The 21,882-nt window shown below is 35.1% G+C and overlaps 1 protein-coding gene across 1 annotated transcript in view; it reads left to right on the forward strand.

The window, feature by feature from the left end:
• LOC125661701 (multiple epidermal growth factor-like domains protein 10) overlaps positions 1-21,882 on the forward strand; it is a 113,606-nt gene that overhangs the window by 54,633 nt on the left and 37,091 nt on the right. The window contains exons 2-10 of the mRNA XM_056147607.1: positions 2,797-3,024; positions 11,165-11,419; positions 12,387-12,524; positions 13,098-13,235; positions 15,341-15,481; positions 15,688-15,825; positions 16,680-16,811; positions 17,181-17,318; positions 19,282-19,356. Coding sequence (XP_056003582.1) covers positions 2,797-3,024; positions 11,165-11,419; positions 12,387-12,524; positions 13,098-13,235; positions 15,341-15,481; positions 15,688-15,825; positions 16,680-16,811; positions 17,181-17,318; positions 19,282-19,356 — 1,383 coding nt within the window. The remainder of the gene's footprint in view (positions 1-2,796; positions 3,025-11,164; positions 11,420-12,386; positions 12,525-13,097; positions 13,236-15,340; positions 15,482-15,687; positions 15,826-16,679; positions 16,812-17,180; positions 17,319-19,281; positions 19,357-21,882) is intronic.

Here is a 21,882-nt window from a genome sequence, read left to right on the forward strand (position 1 = left end):
CGAACTGTACTAGTGGCAAGGGAACTGGCCCACTACATAATTGATATTGCAGCTCTTAGCGAAACGCGCTTTGCAGACAAAGGCCAACTTGCTGAGACTGGCGGTGGCTACACCTTATTTTGGAGAGGGTGCAGTAGTTAAAAGCTATGCGAGGCAGGAATGGGATTCGCCATCAAAACAACGCATGTATAGAAGATGGCAAGAATTCCTGAATGTCTTAATGACGGAATGATGAAGATGCAGCTTCCCCTTGGACAAAAGACGAATGCCACCCTGATCAGTGCTTACGCTCCAACAATGACAAACCCTGAGGAAACCAAACACGTGTTCTACGAGTAGTCCGACTATGTGTCATCTGTTCCCACAGGTAGTCGGACGTTTCGGCCCAAAGACACTTCGGTCCAAAAGTTGGACACTTCGGCCCAGACGTTTCGGCCCAAACATTGGACACTTCGGCCCAATTTTTTTTAGACACTTCGGCCGAGACATTTCGGCCCTATTTTTTTTTTTTTTTTTTTTTTTTTGTATTTCAGTTTCAGTTTTGCGGAAACTGGGGTTTTATCCAGTGGTTCTTAGACACGTTTTACATTTAAAAGAATTTTTTCAATGTGTAACAACTTTTGCGCATCGCGACCAAATTGATTTGGTTATATACAGGGTTTCCGCCTCCGCAAAACGCCCTACATTTATGAATGTGAGTCTGGGGGTGAAAACGCGAAGATCCAACATTGTCTTTAGTGAATTGTGAAGACAATGAACAGTGATCAATCTCATAGTAAAGATAACGGACAGTCATCAATGTCATAACGCAAATAAGGAATACAAAATAAAAAGTTGGACAAACAAGGACACACGTGCCTATTAGGAGTGAGCATTTCCTGTTTTCGCGGGGTTTACATCTTAAATAAAGCACTGATTATTAAACATGTATACAGATAAATGACAATTATATCTTAAATAAAGCACTGATTATCAGATAAGCATATTGACACACAATACATATATCTTAATCAAAGCACTAATTATTTGACATACATATACACACATGATGGTAGCACTCATTTTTAGACATGCATATAAATAAAGCACTGATTATTAGACATACATACCTATTGTTAGGCCATTCTTGGCACACTGATTTTGACTGCGGATTTACCTGATCAGGATATAGGGCTCACGGCGGGTGTGACCGGTCAACAGGGGATGCTTACTCCTCTTAGGCACCTGATCCCACCTCTGGTGTGTCCAGGGGTCTGTGTTTGCCCAACTATCTATTTTGTATTGCCTGTAGGAGATATGCGAATGATCACTGTTCGTTATCTTCACCTTTCATACATATAGACGCATGATAATTTCATCTCAATTAATCAAAGCACTGATTATCAGACATGCCTGTAGACACATGATGATTATCTCTTCAAAGAAATACTAGTTATCTGGTGCATCAAAATTGGCACCGTATAAGTTTTACATGTAAAACTTATACGCTACCAATTTTGATGCACCAGATGCGCATTTCGACAAATAATGTCTCTTGAGTGATGCTAAACGAAATTTTTGAAATCCGAAAAAACAATAAACTTGTACGAGCTATTTTAAAAGAAAACAGATTGCCAGCAAAACTGGAGTCAAATTTGTCTAAGGATAAGAGCTATGCATAAGGGAGATAATCCTTAATTTTGAAATGGGTTTGTAAATTTTATTCCACCAATTAAATATAGGTTCATATTTTCAAGCTAGTAAAGAAGTACTTAGCTACTGGGCTGTAGAGACCCTCGAGGACTAACAGTCAACCAGCAGAGGCCTCGACCCAGGGGTATATAGACATATAATAATTTTACCTTAATTAAAGCATCAATTATCAGACATGTATATGGACACATGATATTGATATCTTAATTAAAGTACCAGTTTTTAGACATGCATATATATATATATTTAAATCAGAATATGAATGAAATATGCTAAATTGCTGGTTTATTGCAATGCCATCAAGAAGTTGCGTGTATGACAATTAATTGTTATCACATATTGTTAGTTTTCATTTTAAGAATCATTAATAAATCATTATTTCTGTTTTGATTTCTTTCACGGCCTCCTGTTAATTCTATGGAAGTTTGCAATTGCCCTTTCCTCAAACAATTTAAATTAGACAATTTAGTGTAAATGATCTTGGTTGTTCGTTTTCTCCGTTAAAAACAAAACAAATACGACGTAATTTTCTCTTCTTTTATTTATCTATGAATCTGGGGGTCATCATGAGTTCGAAATAAGATTTTAACATTCAAATAATAGTTCAAACACTGTCGCTACCCAGGTAAGCGGTACAACGTAATTGTCTCTTCTTTTATTTATTCTCTCTCTCTCTCTCTCTCTCTCTCTCTCTCTCTCTCTCTCTCTCTCTCTCTCTCCTTAAGAAATCAGTACTTAGACAAATGACGTTTACACACATGCGTACATAATGCAGGATTACCGTTGTAACATGTTAACACCCACACGGTATCCCCAACTATACTATTTAACATATCAAGCAAATCCCAATACCTTGAATACTGTTTGCAGTTGGTATAGTATTTCTGAAATCATGCATAGCTCTTATCCTTGGACGAATTTGGCTCCATTTTTTGGCACGCTGTTTTTGGATATATTTAGCTCTAAAACTTCATAGTTATTTCGGATTTCAAACATTTCGGTTGAGCATCACTGAAGAGACATTATTTGTCGAAATGCGCATCTGGTGCATCAAAATTGGTACCGTATAAGTTTTACATCATCTTAACTATATATTCTTTTCAGACAACATTGCTTCAGGAAAAGCTGCACAGCAGCTGTATCCATTTTCTTCCTCTAGATGGGGAGCTGATAAAGCGGTGGACGGACTAAAATCAGACTGTTCTGTTGCTGGAGGACAGTGTACGATATCGGGATTGAGCAAAGAAACAGCCAGGTGGTGGGTGGATCTAGGAGGTGTACTCAGTATACGTCACATAACTATATACTACAGGACGGACAATTTAGCCTGGGGTAATTTTTATGAATAATTTGATACAAGGCGGATTGAGATGTGTGTCTCCTCTATCTACAGTACGCGTATTGTGTTGGTGTCTACAGTCAATTTAAAATTATCTTATAGCAATTAATCTGCATGACGGATATCTATTAATGCTTCTGATTAAAAATCAAGCTGTCTGAAGATCATATTTACTCATTATGTTTCATGTAAAGAACAAGAGCCACGAATAGCCAAAAATGACCCTTAGTCAGAACTTGATATTATTCTCGGGGACAGAAGCTAAGAATATCTATTTTTTCAATATGTTATCCTTTTTCCGATATCATTTCAATCTTTTTTAGTTATTGACGTTCAAAGTACCGATTGTGTTTGGCCAGATTTTTATTGACGTCATAATTTTGCAACGTAACGTCACAATTTTACAACGTTTCATGCACTTTTACGTGAACGTTTTCTAGGTATCAAAGTGAGTTTGCGGATTTATTGGGTATGTGTGTGTTTTATCATTTGGGGGTGTTATTATTATCCCACATGTACATGTAAACACGCCGTAAACAATGACAGCCAGACTTCGGACAGCAGTGTTGTTATTTAAGACACTTGTTGCTACATGTATAACTTTGGACATTGAGTAAACATTTTAATCCTATGTTTCACACTTGTATTTTTTGCACACCCAGTTCAATTGTTGCATAAAATTTTGTGTTTTGCCATATTTACATTTATGGTGTGTGTGGGGGGGGGGCTAATAGGGAAACTGTGTTACAAAAGTAGCCGTACATGTACAGAATAACACAAGAACATTTAGTTTAGTCATATGGAGATAATTTATTTCACATAAGGCTAAGAACAGTTTTCACGTGATCTCATAATCAGGTAAAATATGTTCCATTTATTTAATTGTATTTATTTAGTTTCCTATCCGGATCATTTATTACAATGATATTAACCTGTGTGTATTTCAAAATCCCTTATCATCATTATACATGTAACTCCATAACATTTATGCAATTAATTCATTTATTTAAAAAAAAATCTTATTTTGATACTGCTACGTAATAGAATCAAACTCCTTCCTCCCATATAGTTGGTAAAGTGTCACTGTGCAAACGAAATTAAGCGGAGGTTGCCAATAGAACCTAATTTTCACATAAATAGAAATAAGAATTTTATCAACCAAGAGGATAACTTAACGGTGAATTAACACATCTGTAGTTTGGCATCCGCCATTAACATTTGTTATTTTAACACTTTCACATTTCTTCCTTGCATTAGGTTTAGTTCTTTTCTTACATAAAATGCATGAGGGAAACCCTTTTCCATTATCAGACACTTTCTCCATATTATAAATACTCAAACTAAAGTGTGGTTTAATAATGTGTTCGATTCTTCCTTTTATAATGCCTAGTAATATTTTGCTTAATCATATTGGCTAAAAAAAAAATTAAGAATACATACATCAACTTTTACTTTAGGAACGAGTGCCATTTATATGTTCACTTCTATTTTAATCGGTATTAATAATATCCTCCTTTTTTCTCCATCTGTCATTTTTTTTTAATTTTGTTATAAGAGTTATGATTTTGCATATTTGCTGATGAGACTGAATTTTAAATGATAAACATAATTGAAACAATTAAATACACACTATTTTCGGTAACATTCTTTTTACTCTTGTTTTTCATTTACGAATTATTTATTATTATTATCCATTTTTTTTATTAACTGCCTTGTATTTTGCTAATTAGATCTAGTAATGTAACTCTGTCAATGAATTTCATTTACAAGCAAAACAAGGTCCATATTACTAGATATATTTTTCGTATTCATATTTGTACATGTATGAATTTCTATATATTGATTTCTTTTGGATGAAATATGCAATGGACCGGAATACCTGTGTGTCGAAATATAACGGTACCCGATGACGTATGTCCAAATCGGTTGGCACGTAAACAACCGAACGAATGTTGTAGCTCAGAGACTTGTAGCTTACAGTTTATCCTTTGTAACGTTATGTGGACGCCTAATGTTTATATGTTACCCATAGTTTGTATGATAACTTTAGAAATCTATTTATTATTAGATCTATATCTTCACATCTACGTAACTTATCGAGTTAGCCATCCAACTCCAAGTCTTTTTTTTTTTTTGTACTGGGATAACGGTTTCATCATGTTCATCAGTGCCAAGAAAACTGAATGTAAGGAGATGAATCATGTGAAGCCAGATATTCATTAAATTCAACGATCTTCAGATAATTAAAATATATATACAGTGTGATAGTGTATAAAGAAAATGTGTGGAAGTAAAGGCGCAGACGATGGGTGGATCTCATCTGGAGTGGATTGGAGGACTTAACTTTGTACTTGTTCGTTCAAATTCCTAAAACTATTTAAGTAGTGCAAGGTTTTTGTAACTATTCCTAACATGGTTGCATATATATCCAGGTTCATAAATTGAGCACATAATCTATTTGAAATTTTGGGGCAAAATCGATCAATGTACATAACCCGATTCCGACGATGGCGCGGCTCCGATTTTATTTTAATAATATTGTTTGAAATAATCATATTTTATTAACTTTGAATAATCACTGCTTTCGTAAAAAGACAATGGAGCAATCCCCAACTATAATATTTAAATATTACAATTTGTATTAAACCTATAGAATGGAAAAATATTCAGATTTCGTGCATGGAATGTGAAATTCCGGTTATTTGCAGAAAATAAAAAGTAAAAATTCACATATCCCCCAGGCCTCGATCCAAAAAAACTCTCAACTTCTATGCAATATTTAATATACTAATTTACAATTCATTAATATTTATTGGATCGAGGCCTGGCGGTTATACAAAATTTTGGTGCATATTGTTGGACATTATCAACTTTTACAAAAATAACACAACTGTTATGGGTTCCGCATGTTGTAATTTCAATATGCGTGCATTTTCGCGGAAAAAACACTGGATTTATAAAGAAGGTCTAAGCTCTTTCATACCATGATGGAATTTTGGAATGAAGATACTTTATTTTACTCAAAATTACAGGGTCATATTTGGGTATTCGTGGCTCTTGTTCTTTGTTAGTCTGTCTTCAAAATTTAGGTTACTAAAACAATATAGAAAGCCAGTATGTCATGTACAAAGACATGGAGTGCTTATTGTCTGGTTTTAGAACTGTATTTATTAACATAGTATACTGGTAGTGATCATATTGGTTGGTAAACAGTTACAGCGTTGCTACTATATACTTAGTTTACTCCAGATGGCGTATACACATCTACGGTACATCACATGCATGATGTGCATAAAAAATCGCTGTTACCATAATGCTGCTTCCTAATTAAGGAAATAATGAGTTTGTTGAAAGACAATTCATATTTTTCTCTCTCGATAACCTTCGACATCTTTCATAAATATTGTATGCAACTGTTGTTCATTTAGTGGTCGTGTAGTTTTATATTTGAAATTGTTTCAGGTTCGCCGATTTATTAGTAACAGAATATAATGCAATATACCCCTAAAACATAATACCACATTAATAAGATACCCTGATATATATATATATATATAGAGAGAGAGAGAGAGAGAGAGAGAGAGAGAGAAAGAGAGAGAGAGAGTTAGCCAGGTACAAATACCACCGACTAACTTTCCGCAGAAGTGGGTTCTATATACACGATCGCATCTCTGATCTGTTTTCAAAATTCTTTATTTGTAACGTCTCAAAAATATGCACCGTTAACACAAATATTTAATTTATAATTGAAAGCAATTTAATAATTTGATTCGAAACTTTCAATTCATTCATTGCACATTCAAATTTATATTACAGTTCTTGTATATTGTTAGATTTTATTTTTAGATTACATGCATTCCAACCATTGATCTAACATTGGTTATTTCCTGTTCGTGTTCATATACGTTTTTTTTCATTTTTACAGCTCACCACCTATTGTACATAATTTATACATATAGTTAACCTTCGGTCAAAATCATTTCATTGGATATTAACCGTGCTGGTCATTTGTTGAGAAGCTGACCAACGCAGAATATATTTTTAACAGTGACCCATCATTGACCTCTGTTCGAACACATAGTTAATGTATAGATTTACAACTCAAAACGATCTCTCCTGTATGTCATGCACACTCATGTGCAACAAAATTGAAAATTGTATTCATTGCATTGGTATTTTACATTGATACACTAGGGAAATTATTCTCCCTCGTCAACCACGTTTTAGGAGAGGTACTCGGACATTAACCTTATTCATAGATAAAGAATCTAAGGCAATGGCCAATATCGAGTATAATTGTGAGTATTATGGATTGTGAAATGATTACAGCACGCTGGCATGGCTTTAAAACACGTTCCCACTTTAGATACTTACACATGAAAAATATTATGAAAGAATGCATAGGACGAACAGCGAAGAAGAAAAATAAATACTTCCCGGCACAGACAAATTTATCTACATAATATTCCACAAAGAGAATCTCATTGGATAAGTCAATATGCGTACCCCCCCTCCACTTCCACACGCACACACCGCAATTCAACACCATGACCATCGGGCAATTCCATACGGCAATTACGCTTCCATTCAAATATCAATGTTTATTTTAGCTGCAGGTACGAATACACATTCACTAATTGTTGGTTTTTTATTGATTGATTGTATCTTGTTTAACGTCACCTAGATAATTCTTCTCTCATATGAAGACGTCATCAAGACCTGTGTTCGACCCTTACGGCCATTTAACAATGAGGGTTCTTTAGCGTGCCATACCTACTGTGATACGGGATATCCGTTTTTAAGATCATCTCCGAGGACCCGTGATATTCACACCTGATGACGAGCGTTTTGCGATGGAACTGTCACTACCTCTTTTGAACGATTTAGGTCTGTCGCGGCCTGGATTCGAACCCTGACCTTCCGTATGCGGGGTGAACGTTCTACATTTAAACCTGTGGCATCATATTAACATAAATGTTCTTTTTCAGAAATCATTAAAACACTTTGTAGATATCCCTTTTGGAGACCTCATGACGTCAGTGCAAATGTCAGATACAGTAATACTGGCATCTTCGCTGCAATAATGCAAGGTGAAGATAACGAACAGTGATCGATCTCATAACTCCTACAAGCAATACAAAATAGATAGTTGGGAAAACACGGATCCCTGGACACACCAGAGGTGGGATCAGGTGCCTAGGAGGAGTAAGCATCCCCTGTTGACCGGTCACACCCGCCGTGAGCCCCATATCCTGATCAGGTAAACGGAGTTATCCGCAGTCAAATCAGTGTGCCAAGAACGGCTTAACAATCGGTATGAAACACGTAAGACAGCATTTGACCCAATGTGAGGTTGTATTGACGAACTAGATCGTTATAACGACCATAGAATTTGCGTTATGCTGACTTCAATCGAGACTGTTGAAATCCCTGTACCATCAACTTGTTTGTCAGTAGCTTACCTCGATTTAAAAACTTACTATGAATGTTGCCCTATCCAATTTTTTTTATTCTGAAGTTTTCGGGATAGGGCTACAATTCCATAGGATCTCCGTAATGGTGCAAAATAATTTTATGAATAACCGATAATAAACTCTGTGCATTAGTCCCAAATGTTGTTTACACCAAAAGGAGTACCAACTTTGTGCTCGGGCATGTCTAATAAAAGTGTTTTTCATTACATATAATGTTCAGCATGCAAAATTCTTCGTCTGCTCCGCCATGCTTGTTATCGCGAGATCTCGTAGATGGATCTAATGAAAAACCTAAACATTGACAATCAGCGCGAAAATGTTGTTACTCGGGCCACTTTGACAAAGAAAGGAAAATCATATTGTAGCAGAAAGAATTTACACTCTGCTGTTCGGTTTTTTAACTTGATATTAAATTCAAACCTTTCCAATACCGACGAAATAGCTTTCGCCTCCATACTTGTCCATTGATGTAAATACTACCTTATATGGCATATGCAAATGACTTGACAATCGGAAGTTGAAACTTCAGTACATCAAACATGGCGCACAAATATGAATCGAGAAATTGGAATTTATCGAATTTGTTGAAAACGGTAGAATAGAGCCTCACAAATCTTAAGTTGCAGGTTGTAAATTTATATATTGACTAAGAAACATAGAGTATCATTTTATTTAAGTAAAGTAAGTCAGGAAATGTTTAGAATGAGCGCAATTGTTGCGGGAGTGAATCACTCCCGCATTTGCACCATTACGGAGATCCTAAGGAGTTGTAGCCCTCTCCCTTTAAAAAATTTAAAAATAATAATGATAATAAAAATAAAAGAGGGCTACATTATTGCAGCTACTGGCATTTATATTTAAATTGATTGATTGATGTTTTCTGCCACACTCAACAATTTTTCATTTATCTGGTGGCGCCCAGTTTTTTATTGGTGGAAGAGAGAAGGCAGATACAATGTATCTGGGAAGAGACCACCGACCTTCTGAAAGTAAACTGGGAAACTTTCTCACTTACCGGCGCGAGTGGGATTCGAACCCGCGCCTGGAATACTGGGAAATTAGGTAAAGTGCACGTGCTCCCTCAATATATTGCCCCCGTTATAATGCCACCACGCTTATTGCCTGAAAATCCTAAAGAACGAATTTCCTCTCATGTTAACACCCCGTTATAATGCCAACCCCGCATAATGCGATATACCGCTGATTTTCACAAACTAATGTTCAAATTGTATAGGGTTTACCCTCGATGATAATGTCAATTACCTAACACCATCGGCAATCACACAACTGTACTTTGATTGCGGTGCGATGGAATATGACTTACTGGACAAGGTGTTCAGGTGGCCGGTTTAATTACTACTAATTGCAGAATTGAACTCAAGATAATTAACGTTTATACAGAATAGAAACAAAATAACTTTATGGTATTGAATTTCTTTCGATTGCTCGGTCGGCAATGGGGAATTCGTTATATTGTCACCTCTCTTTATCGCCTAATTCGTTTTAATCAAAACTTGTCAATATATCGAGTATCAAACTTGTAAGACAGCAATTGAACCAATGATGGGTTGCATTGGGAAACTATATATTGTTATAAAGATCATATAATTCGCGTAACAAATAAAAGGAAGGAGGGTCAATTCATAATGAACATTTCATGAATCGTTGAAAATCACAAAAATCCATTCTTTCACTTCAAAAAGCAACAGATACGAAATAAAGATCCCTCATTTCAGCATCGAAAACGGGAAATTGTCGGCATGTGTAGCATTTCAGCAAAGGAACATCGGCGGAGAAAGTTAAGAGTTTGAGAATACAGTCATGTACATCCATTTTCATCGTCATAATATGCGCGCATGCTTAATTCACCTTTCAACTTCTAAAGGTCCGGCACTGCTTCATTAAACACGAACCCTTGGATATACCAGAGGTGTTATCAGGTACATAGGAGGAGTAAGCATCTCCTGTCAACCGGTCATACCCACCGTGAGCGTTAAAATGACCATAAAATTTGCGAAATGCTGACTTTAAATGAGACTGCACCATCAATTTGTTTGTCAGTAGCCTGCTTCGATTCAAAAACTGACCATAAGAAGAACAATATCTTGCGTATCGAATCAGTTGAAAGATATAAACACCATATGCAGGTGATAATGTATTATATGGAAAGTTGACGATGTAATTTCATATCAAGGAGATGTTAATATGTGAGGTATCCGCCATTTGTGATGACGGGTTGTAGCATTTTTTTTCTACATCAATGTACAGCTTCAGTTCTGACTTTTTCACACACTTTAGTCATTAGAGCTCGCAGTACGCTGTGCTCCCTATAAAAAGTTTGCCACGTCATCGGGGTAGATCAAAGACTAAAAACTAGTTTAAATGCAAAGGTTCTTTTTGGAACCATTGAAAGTGTGTTGAAATTTTTTATACATAGCTAGATTAAAAAGGATAAAACACATCATTGACGAACTTCTATACTGCATGGATTTATTTATAAACCTTGTTTTTCTTCTTCAGTGTATTAAAAGACTTTGAAAGAAACATGTATATCCTACATAAAACGTGCCATCTCTAGTTTAGAGGAGAAACTTTGATATCCTAAATTATAGTCTAATTTTTCACCCTTCATATTTGGTTTATTTTTAATATTTTTCAGATTTCGATAATCCGTACACCACTCGATTCCTTGGTTTCTCAGTATATATATCGAACACAACCAATAAAGAGAACGGGGTACTGTGTTTTAAAGACACGGTGTACACCAAGGCCACAATACCGAACCCGACAAACATAACATGTCCTAATCATGGACGTTACGTCATTTATTACATCGAGAGACTCCAGGGTGTCACTTATCCTCCTGAATATTCTTCTTACGCACACAACGAGCTCTGTGAATTTGAAGTTTACGGTAAACATAAGTTATGCATTTCACTGTTTTGGTTACTTGCTTAGTTGTATATTGTTTAACGTCCCGCTCACTCATATGGAGACGTCACTACTGCCGGTGAATGGCTGAAAATTTTAGGCCTACCGCGTTTGCAAACACTAACGTATTGTAAAATCGCGTGTTCTTAATTTTCCTGAATTTTTATATTTAAAAAAAAAACCATTCTATTAATATCCATTTGTACATCATAGATTCCTTAAGGTTTATTATGATATTTCTTTTCATCAGAAGGAATAAATAAACGTTTTCTGATACACCTTGGAGAACTGTTGAATCATTATATTTTGTGGGACTCAATTATCGTGGTCCCGTAGGGACCCGGGTAATGATAGGTCCTCAGTACCCCTTGTTTGTTGTAAGAGGCGACTATACAGGGTGGTCATTTGGATGAGATCACAATAACGAGGTCCAGTGTCACGGCAGATGAATAGAGATATGTCCCTGCTTAAAGGCTGTGAAGACGAGCATAGACATACATGTTTAGCCTTTTACCGTCAATGTTGGCGTCTACATATTAAAGAAAAAAATAATGAGCGGGACGTTAAACAGTAAACAGCCAACCAATGTTCTTGGATTTCATCTTTAATCCTATCTCACGAATTTCTAACCACAATGAAGTATGCGATTTACATTATGTTTAAATGTACAGAAATTACATCACATGTTTTGAGGTGTAAAGGTTCGAACACTCACGAACATTGACCTCCATGGACTGAATTGACTCATCAGTATCTTATTACATACACTCGAGATTTTATCTATAAACATGAGCTATTTTTGTGTGGATTTTCGCATTAGATAAATTTCGCTGACAGATGCCACTTGTTTTTCTTTTTATTTATTTTTTATTGAATGTGGTTTGGGAAAAAAATATTCATGAAGTATTACATATACTCTTTTACGAAATGAATTCATTGATCAAATGCAGGTTGTCCAACACCAGGCGTTTATGGAGAGAACTGTGATAGACCGTGTCCTCAGAACTGTCAGAAGAGACACTGTGACATTGTGACTGGAACCTGTCTGGGGTGTATTCCGGGATATAAGGGGTCTTTCTGCGATCAACGTGAGTCTTGTGATTTTTTTTTTAAACATGTTTCAAGAACTAACGTGTATGATGTGTACTAATAGCAAAAATAAAACCAACTTTAAAGCAATTGTTCAATTGTAAATTATATTTGGGATATTTTATAGTTTAGTAAATATCAATATTTTCGATGTAATTTTAGATTACAGTAATGCAAATGGTCGGAAACAAACTCTGATGTTTCAAAATATATTATATTCATCGACAAAAACCCGTATATGTAATAAAACGTTATGCATACACAATGTATAATTACATATTTTACGATTTTGGAAGCTAAAAAACCGTTATGATTTAATTGGTCAGATGCAAATTAATTTTGATATTCATACATGTACATACATGTATATCTACACATGCCACTAATGTAAATGATTTACTTGCTTACAATTATGATATTTTCTTCCGTCAGAATTTGATGTTATTGTAAATTGATTGTAACTATTGACTATTACAGGTTTTCAGCGTAGGTACAATACAATATACAAGCTTACCGTATAATTACACACAATACTAGTCTAGATTTCTAACATGATTTACTGTGTCTCACAGCCTGTGATAATAAGAAATACGGCATGGAGTGTAAACAGAACTGTGGTAACTGTAGCGATGGGATGCAATGCAATCACGTGAACGGAAGTTGTCCGAACGGATGTGACGTCGGAGTTCGAGGCGATAAATGCGATGAAGGTCAGAAAAAATGTAGAACATACATACGCTCGTTTTGATTAGACTTTTGTATTGTACTATTATACACTCGATCATTTCAACATGTAGACGTTGTGTTTGTTATCAACTTTTGTAGTTTAACCTTAGTATTTTATTTAGTATTCATTTCCATGTAAATATTTTATCGTCCTGAAGAAGGAAAAGGTCGTCCCACGAATTTGACAGTTCAATATTTGTCGTGTCATTGTTCATTTTATATGCTTATACAAGCTTCTAGGGGGATCTTTGACGAGCGATCGTCTCACATGAGATGAACAACGGATTTAAAAGTATTACAAAGTTAGGCCTTTGCCATCGCCATTGATTTTATGTAAATGACAAATAACTAATACATAGATGTACATGTATGTAACGTATAATGATGCCAATCCAAGACATTGTGATTTTATCATAGAATTAAACTCTCCGGGGAAATTACGAGTCCTTTTTAGCATTAAATATGTACATGTCATTTTATGCGTAATCAATATAAGACTAAATGTATATCGATATTTACGAATGATGGATGGTGACTTACTGCATTCTATATCTGGATAAAACATTGACATTCAGATAACCTTTCAAGTTTACACGAAACACTATATTTTAATGGAAAAACACGCTGGGGATCAATTGTATAGTTTATTTAAGACGAGATGTAATTTGTTTATAATTGACTCAGTCAATACTGCAAATTACCGTCATGCTTCTATATATGTTATACCCAAGTCTACGGTGAAGCTGTGCATTTATTTTTGAACTGCTTATGAAACGCTTTAAATACACATTTTATCATTTTGTTAAAAATAGAATATTTGTAGGATTTATTTAATGAATTATAGATACATGTAGGCTAAATTGACAAAATAACCAAACATAACTCGCTCAGTACTGGGTTTGACTATTTCCCCAGTCGGCTAACATTAACATACAAAACTAAAGTCATAGCGATTTAACATCCGTTATTTATGATCAGGTAGATTAATGGGCAGAACATAATGTATATCTGTTTAAGAGACCTCGATTGCATGATCCTTTCGCCCTTCTCTCCGTTGTCTATACCATTGTGACACGATATTGGAATTTGTTTCTACTTACAATTTTCATATATACAAATTTAAGGCACGGTAGTTTTTGGTAGGTTTTGGGAGTAAAAGATCAATGTCGCAGATGTTCTATCTATAACTCCATGATGTCTGCATTATGAAACGATGAGTTAAAATGTTTTCAACATAGACCTTTCAGATCTTATACGAATGTAGTTAACGATTAAAGAGAGAAACCTTTAATATATTTTGTAGTAAAACAGAAAAAGTTGAGAATCACAGTATAGCTTCAAGCTATAGTATAGCAAATTTAATGCACTTTCGTTGTGAACGATATCTTGGAAAGTGTTCATACCGGAAAGTAGTTGTTTATCTAAAGATGAAATCTACAGTTTATGCTCTAAAACTTCATAGTTATTTCGGATTTCAAACATTTCGGTTGAGCATCACTGAAGAGACATCATTTGTCGAAATGCGCATCTGGTGCATCAAAATTGGTACCGTATAAGTTTTACTTTATGACCATTTGTCCATCAACGATTCTTTTTTATTCTGACCTGTTTCGACATAAAACGTTGATAGTTCATACAAAACGTAGTTGCCTATTAAAGGAAGACACCAATTACACATTTTGGGTGATGGGATAAAGTGTCAAGATAATAGCATATATTCCCACAACGTTTACTACACTTAGAGGTATATTACTTTATACAATGGTAATTGATCCTGCAGGACATACAAATTTTAGAAATTAACATAACCATTCCTCTCGGTCATTACAAGAAATTATGAATTTTGTGACATTAGCACTAGCGTATGTAATATTTAATGTAAGTTCCCTGCTGGGCCCTTTCTTACTTAAACAGTAAAAATTGTGTTTAACATAATGAAATTGTAATCTGGCGTTCTAGAGTGAGGGTAAAACTTGGATTTACTTCATACTAAAATATTTTCCAGTGACATAAAAATTTCAGTCCTCTTGATTGAAATGTGTATCTGATCATTGTAACTCACTATAACTCGTATTTTCTTTCTGAACAGAATGTCCAAAGGGTCGCTATGGTTACAACTGCCAAGAGAGATGTAACATCAACTGTGGAGTTCCTGAGAGATGTGACAAAGGAACAGGGCAGTGTCAGAATGGATGTCAGGCGGGGTGGAAAAATCACAAATGTGATTCAAGTAAAGAAATATCATGATACATGACGGCATGGCTTTCGTATATCATTTTCTGTTTCCTTCCACAAAGAAATGTATCAGTATACATACTTACATACCACAAGAAACTGAACTTTTTGATCATTTTCTATAATTCACCTTCTTATTTTCACAAGTTTTAGCCCAGATACAAATGCATTGATTTTCAATATATATCTTCGTTTACACAGAATGCGATGGTAAAACATTTGGACTAGGCTGTACTAGATCGTGTGGAGTTTGCTTGGGTAACGAACAGTGTCACCACGTGAACGGCACGTGCCAAAATGGATGCGACAGGGGTTATGAAGGAATCAGTTGTATCCAAGGTAATTTATTGGCACGCCCTAATCAAGATAGAAGGCTAAAGGCGGGTGTGACCAATCTACAGGGGATGCTTACTCCTCCTATATCCTACCTCTTGTGTGTCCAGGGGTCCATGTTTGTCGATATCTCTATATTGTATTGTTTATAAGAGTTATGAGATTCATCACTGTTCGTCATCTTCACTTTTCATTCAGATGTGAATTGGTTTTCTTTATTGTTGTTTGCGACAAAAGTTTTCATTTAATATTTGGAAATACAGAAAGATTAACAAAGTAAGGATTCTAGTGAAATTGAACAAAGTTTTAGCAGAACTCTGAAGTCAACAGAAGTGTCATATGTGTATATAATTCAGGCTATCAAGAAGTTGTATACATGTACCAGCAATATTACGCAGAACTTTGATTTCGTTTACAATACTTGTGTGGAAATTCACGTTACATAAATAGCGCTAAATTAGAACGGGGAATACGCATTTCAGAGAAAAGTACTCCTGCAGATGAACTCCGGACGGATTTTTTTTACGAAGAAATCATTTTTCCTCCAATCAGCATCGTCGTTAAATCATCACTTTAAAAGTTATTAAATGATAGAATAATAATAATACAGTAAATTTTTAACCTGACAGTTTATTTGGTCACATTTTTGAGTATGGCAGGCACTTGTATATTCACTTTTGTGTTCATTTTTGAAAATGCATCAAAAGAACTGGGTCGCTTCACACAGGTATACTACATGAAGAAGGTTAGTGGTTCATGAAAAATATACCGATGTGAAGCGTTACAGTTCATAGTCTCCTGTATTTTCAAAGAAATGAAATTCACAATCCATTTGATTTTATAAAATGTCCATTTAACAGAATGTCCTACTGGTAGATATGGAGAGAACTGTGCTATAGCCTGCTATCCAAATTGTAGAGGTTGTAACAGATTTAATGGCAGGTGCGAGTCTGGCTGTTTCCCGGGATGGAAAGGGACATTCTGCGAGAAAGGTAATGTTATTTCAATATATGTTGTTGTTTTTTTATCATACACATGTTTGTAATACAAAAAGAATAAAACAAATATTCGTGTTATAAATATTAAAAAAGGCAAAGTCACCCCCGGAAACAATATTTTTTTCTCAAGAATTTGGTTAATCGTGAAAAATATTGAAATCGGTAACTACATATACATGTATGAAAATCTATTGTTTATTTACCCAATACAATGTCCCTAGATTTGGAAGTCATAATTATACCGCACAGAAGGGGATTTAAATTCACGAAATTGATAAGTTCGATATTTGCTGAGAAAAAACATTTCCAAGCGTTCAATCTAAACTACAATAAATGTGTAAATAAATTTAATACTTATAACAGAATGCGAAGAGAGAATGTATGGCGAAAACTGTACCCGACCCTGCGGTCAATGTCGGGATTTAGAACAGTGTCATCACATTAATGGAACATGTTTAAATGGCTGTAACAGAGGATATCAAGGCGGAGAATGTACTGAAGGTAAATTGATATAATATTCATTGAGATCTTTCATTAAAACTGTGGATGCTTTGTGAAAATGACATGGTCCTTTAATCTGTCTCTCCGTCATCACTTACATGAAGTCAAAATATTTTTAATATTCTTTAATTACATGTTTAACATCTTGTACATTCTTAAGGTATATAGTTTTTAAGGGAAACATATATAGATGTTTCAGTCATAAAGTTAAAGGCCAAGGTCACAGACATTCAGTTTCACACGTTAAGTTGAATTTTTTTCAACATAGACCTTTCAGATCTTAGAAAGGTGATTAAGAAAATGATTAAGAAAGGACACCTGTACATGCATTTTGTGTTTAAGCAGTTAAGGGTCAGGATCACACTGGGTAATCTCTCAGTCCAAGATTAAGGTATATTTATTATGACATGAAATCTTGTAAATTTTATATTCTACAGGAAGGTAGTTGTTTATCTAAAGAAGACGTCTACATATTATGACCATCCGTGCATCAACATTTATATTCTGTACTGTTTAAATCCAAACATTGACATTTTATACCAAAAGTAGTGTACCATTAACAGAAGACCCCAATAATTCATTTTTGTCATGATGTAAAAGGTAAAGGTCACAGTAGGTCTTCCCACAAAGTTGACTACATGCAGCACTTTCACATTTTATGTAAAGGTAGTTGATCCTACATGAAATAAAAATTTGAAAAAATAACATAATTCCTCTCGTGTATGTCATTATTAGCTTTAATTAATGCTGTCATTAGCACTAGAGCATGTAGTATTTAAAGCAAGTTCCCTGTTGGGTTCCTTCTTACTAAATCAGTTCAAGCTTAACACTGGGTGCAAACTGCATGTATCTAAAGTCATTTTAGACGTTTCAAAGCGATTCGTTTATTTCATATTGTTTAATGTCCCTCTCGGGAATTTTTCACTCATATGAAGATGTATCCATTGCCGGTAAAGGGCTGCAAAATTTAAGCCTATGCTCGGTGCTTACGGCCTTTGAACAGGTATGAACTTTATCGTGCTACACCTTCTGTGGCACGGGGCCTCAGTTTTTGCAGTTTCATCAAAGTACCACCCCATTAAGTCGCCTCGTACGACAAGCAAGGGGTACAGAGGACTTATTTTAATCGGGTTCCCAATGGAGTGTTAAATTTGTAGATACGGATATATTTGTTATATCTACATGAGGCATGCTTGTACTTGATTCAATTTTAAGTTTTTCAGGGGGAACATTCACAGAAAACTGTATTAGAATGTGTTAACGTAATCAAATTACAATCAGGCAATCTGGAATGTCTGTTTTCTTGTCGAATATTGTATTTCTTTCATAATAAAATGACTTTCAGTAGCATAAGGTCAGCCCTGAAGATTGAAATATCGGAGGTATTCTTTATATCATAGTGTAGTCGTTGTCTATGGGGGGGGGTGCATACTATCATCGCAAAACAATGGCAAGGAAAGTGTGGTAATGGTTGATATTTTATAACAAGACTGAATTATCCGCATATTTTTCTTGAAGATTTGGGTAAAATATCATTATTATTTAAACATTTCAATACGACTGCTTCTGTAATTTACTAATTGCCATTTGCTACTGGAATTTCGATTTTGTAGGGAAAAGAGTATTTTAAAAATAAAGATGATCATATGCGATCACTAAATGTCCAAAGTGTCATTTCCACGTTTTAGAAGAGAGGGAATAGAATAAGGGAATATATGCGTAGATTTTTTTTTATTGTTTAGGGTAGTGAGGAGGAAGTGGTGATGGACAAAATATAAATATTTCAGAACTTTATGCATACTGATATTCTCAGATTCTACAATGGGCATCCCATGTCAAAATAAGACCTGAATTGAAATGATTAATTTCACATTCCGATGTTTTTGTCTCTTGATATGTTCATATACATACACGCATATTTAGTACGATGCATCTAATGTGTTGTGTTTTCATTTTCTGTTAGAGTGTCTAGAAGGTTGGTTTGGTTACAACTGTGAAAAGAAATGTAGCATCCAATGTGACAGTGTGACAGGCTTGTGTAAGTAGTTACCACTTAAGGTTAACATTATGAGAAAACTCTCATCCATGTATCGCTCCATCCACAAAGCCTTCATTTATTTGGCAATCAAATAACGATTACGGAACAATTGCAGTTCGGGACCTATCAATCTAGCTAGAATAAAAGATGATATTCTGTATGTCCGACCCCGTAAATGTTAACCGATTACACGATAAATAAAACATGAAAAGAAACGTTTAGAACTGTAAAGTTTAAGGTCACATTTCATAGGATTTAGTGAAGAAAACTACACAATGCAGCATACACATGTATCTTACAAAGATTTCATTTTGAGAACATATTTACTGTTACCTATCTTTGTTCTTCTAATCCCACGTGGTTCTCTTTAATGTATATAACTTGACAAGCGACCAGTTAGGGAATCTTTTGTATAAATAACTTGATGTCCCCTACTTAATATAACATTACCAAATAAGCCTTTGTGTGTAACGAAAGCGCCGTTCTGCGACACGAATAATGTTTTTTCCCTATGTTGTACGTACGAGTTACTAAGCCACATGTAGGAAATACTAAAATGTACGTACGAGTTACTAAGCCACATGTAGGAAATACTAAAATGTACGTACGAGTTACTAAGTCACATGTAGGAAATACTAAAATGTACGTACGAGGTAAGGAAGCCGTACATACGAGATACAAAGTCATACATGTATGTAGGACATACTTAACCGTATGTACGACAAATTTAAGTCGTATGTGTTACATAAATAAGTCGTGCATACGATCCAAAGTTAATCACCTTTACACAAGTTTCCATCAGAATAAGTACTATTGTTTATAATTCACTAAAATTTATAGCTTTGATGAGAACTTTATTTAATGGGAAAAAAAGGTTGGCATTGTTAATGGATGACTGTTGCGCATTGTTTTCTCTTCTGTGCAGTGGTCTGTTTATTTTAAGTTAATGATGTACGTTTTGAAGAAAGAAAAAACACAGATTGTCGTTATGCAAATTACGTCAATTGGCCAATACATTGAAATAAAAGCATGTGCTATTAAATAAATATTACATGTAGAAGAGGGTAACATTGAAAATATTCACTCCGAGAAAACCATTGTCAGCCGAGGTGTAGCCGAAAATCATGGTTTTTCAAGGGGTGAAAATTTTCAATGCTACCCTCAACTACATACAATATTTCTTTTATTATACTGAATGTTATATAAACAACAAAACAGAGATACATATCAATGTAGATATTCGCGTTTGTTACAAAGTGGACGCTCAAACGACGTTGCCTAACAATCTACGGGGGATCGTACGCGCATAAGTTTGAGGCATGTGATATATTTCAAAATATCAACGTTGTCAAGTGATGTTACCCGTTGCAAGATGATTATACCCTGGAACTCGTGCTTTCTATTCTCAGCGATTGTTTCTTGCCCAATCAGATTTAAGAGTTCTGTATATGAGATTGATCATTGTTCGTTATCTTAACCTTTCATGAAAGTACAAAATACTTTGTTAAACTCTATCGTTTTATATTTCTGCTGAGAATACATGGAGGCACGGAAACATAGATGATGCACAGGTCAACCTTATCATATTATGCATTTGCTTCTATACGGTCTTTGTAATCAATATTTAACCGAATTTCAAAAGAAATCACCCGAGACTTCTGTCACGTTTCAGTCAAAACTAGTTAAATTCTTAAAGTTCGAGGCAACATGTAATGAAATATAATAAAATCAATATATTCTATAATCATTTATGATTTAATTACATTTTTTTCAATAGGGGAACTGAGAAAATGAATTTAATATGTACATGTAGCTTAAGAAAATTGCGATATATCACACATCGAATTCTTTCAGCACAAATACGCGATGGATATGAAAACAAATGTGTCGTTCAGAGGTCAAACCTGGTATAATTTATGAGGAAAATAGTGAATTCTTACAAGTATTGGGGACTAAGAGACGATTAACTCTCCTGAAATACCTACGCAATACTAGTTCTCATTTGGCAGAAATACGACTCTGTAGCTTGCTACTTGATGAAGACAGCAAAAACAGGATACTGCTGTACATCGATTTATTTAGTTATTTCATTTCATATTAAACCTCGCATTGGGTCAAATGCTGTCTGACGTGTTTCATACCGATTGTTAAGCCGTTCTTGGCACACTGATTTGACTGCGGATAATTCCGTTTGCCTGGTAGGAGTGTGGGGCTCACGGCGGGTGTGACCGGTCAACAGGGGATGCTTACTCCTCCTAGGCACCTGATCCCACCTCTGGTGTGTCCAGGAGTCCGTGTTTGCCCAACTATCTATTTTGCATTGCTTGTAGGAGTTATGAGATTCATCACTGTTCGTTATCTTCACCTTGCATTAAAACAAATGCAGTTACACGTGCACATATATCTAGTAGGTATGACTTTGCGATCTGACCACCTAAGCACATGATGAAATATTGAAATACCACTGCTTGCATATAAAAAAAAAGATGAATTTATCAGAAAGTGCAACTTCATCTTTTTTATAAT

The sequence above is a fragment of the Ostrea edulis genome, chromosome 8 (assembly GCF_947568905.1).
Source record: "Ostrea edulis chromosome 8, xbOstEdul1.1, whole genome shotgun sequence".
Taxonomy (NCBI): Eukaryota; Metazoa; Mollusca; class Bivalvia; order Ostreida; family Ostreidae; genus Ostrea; species Ostrea edulis.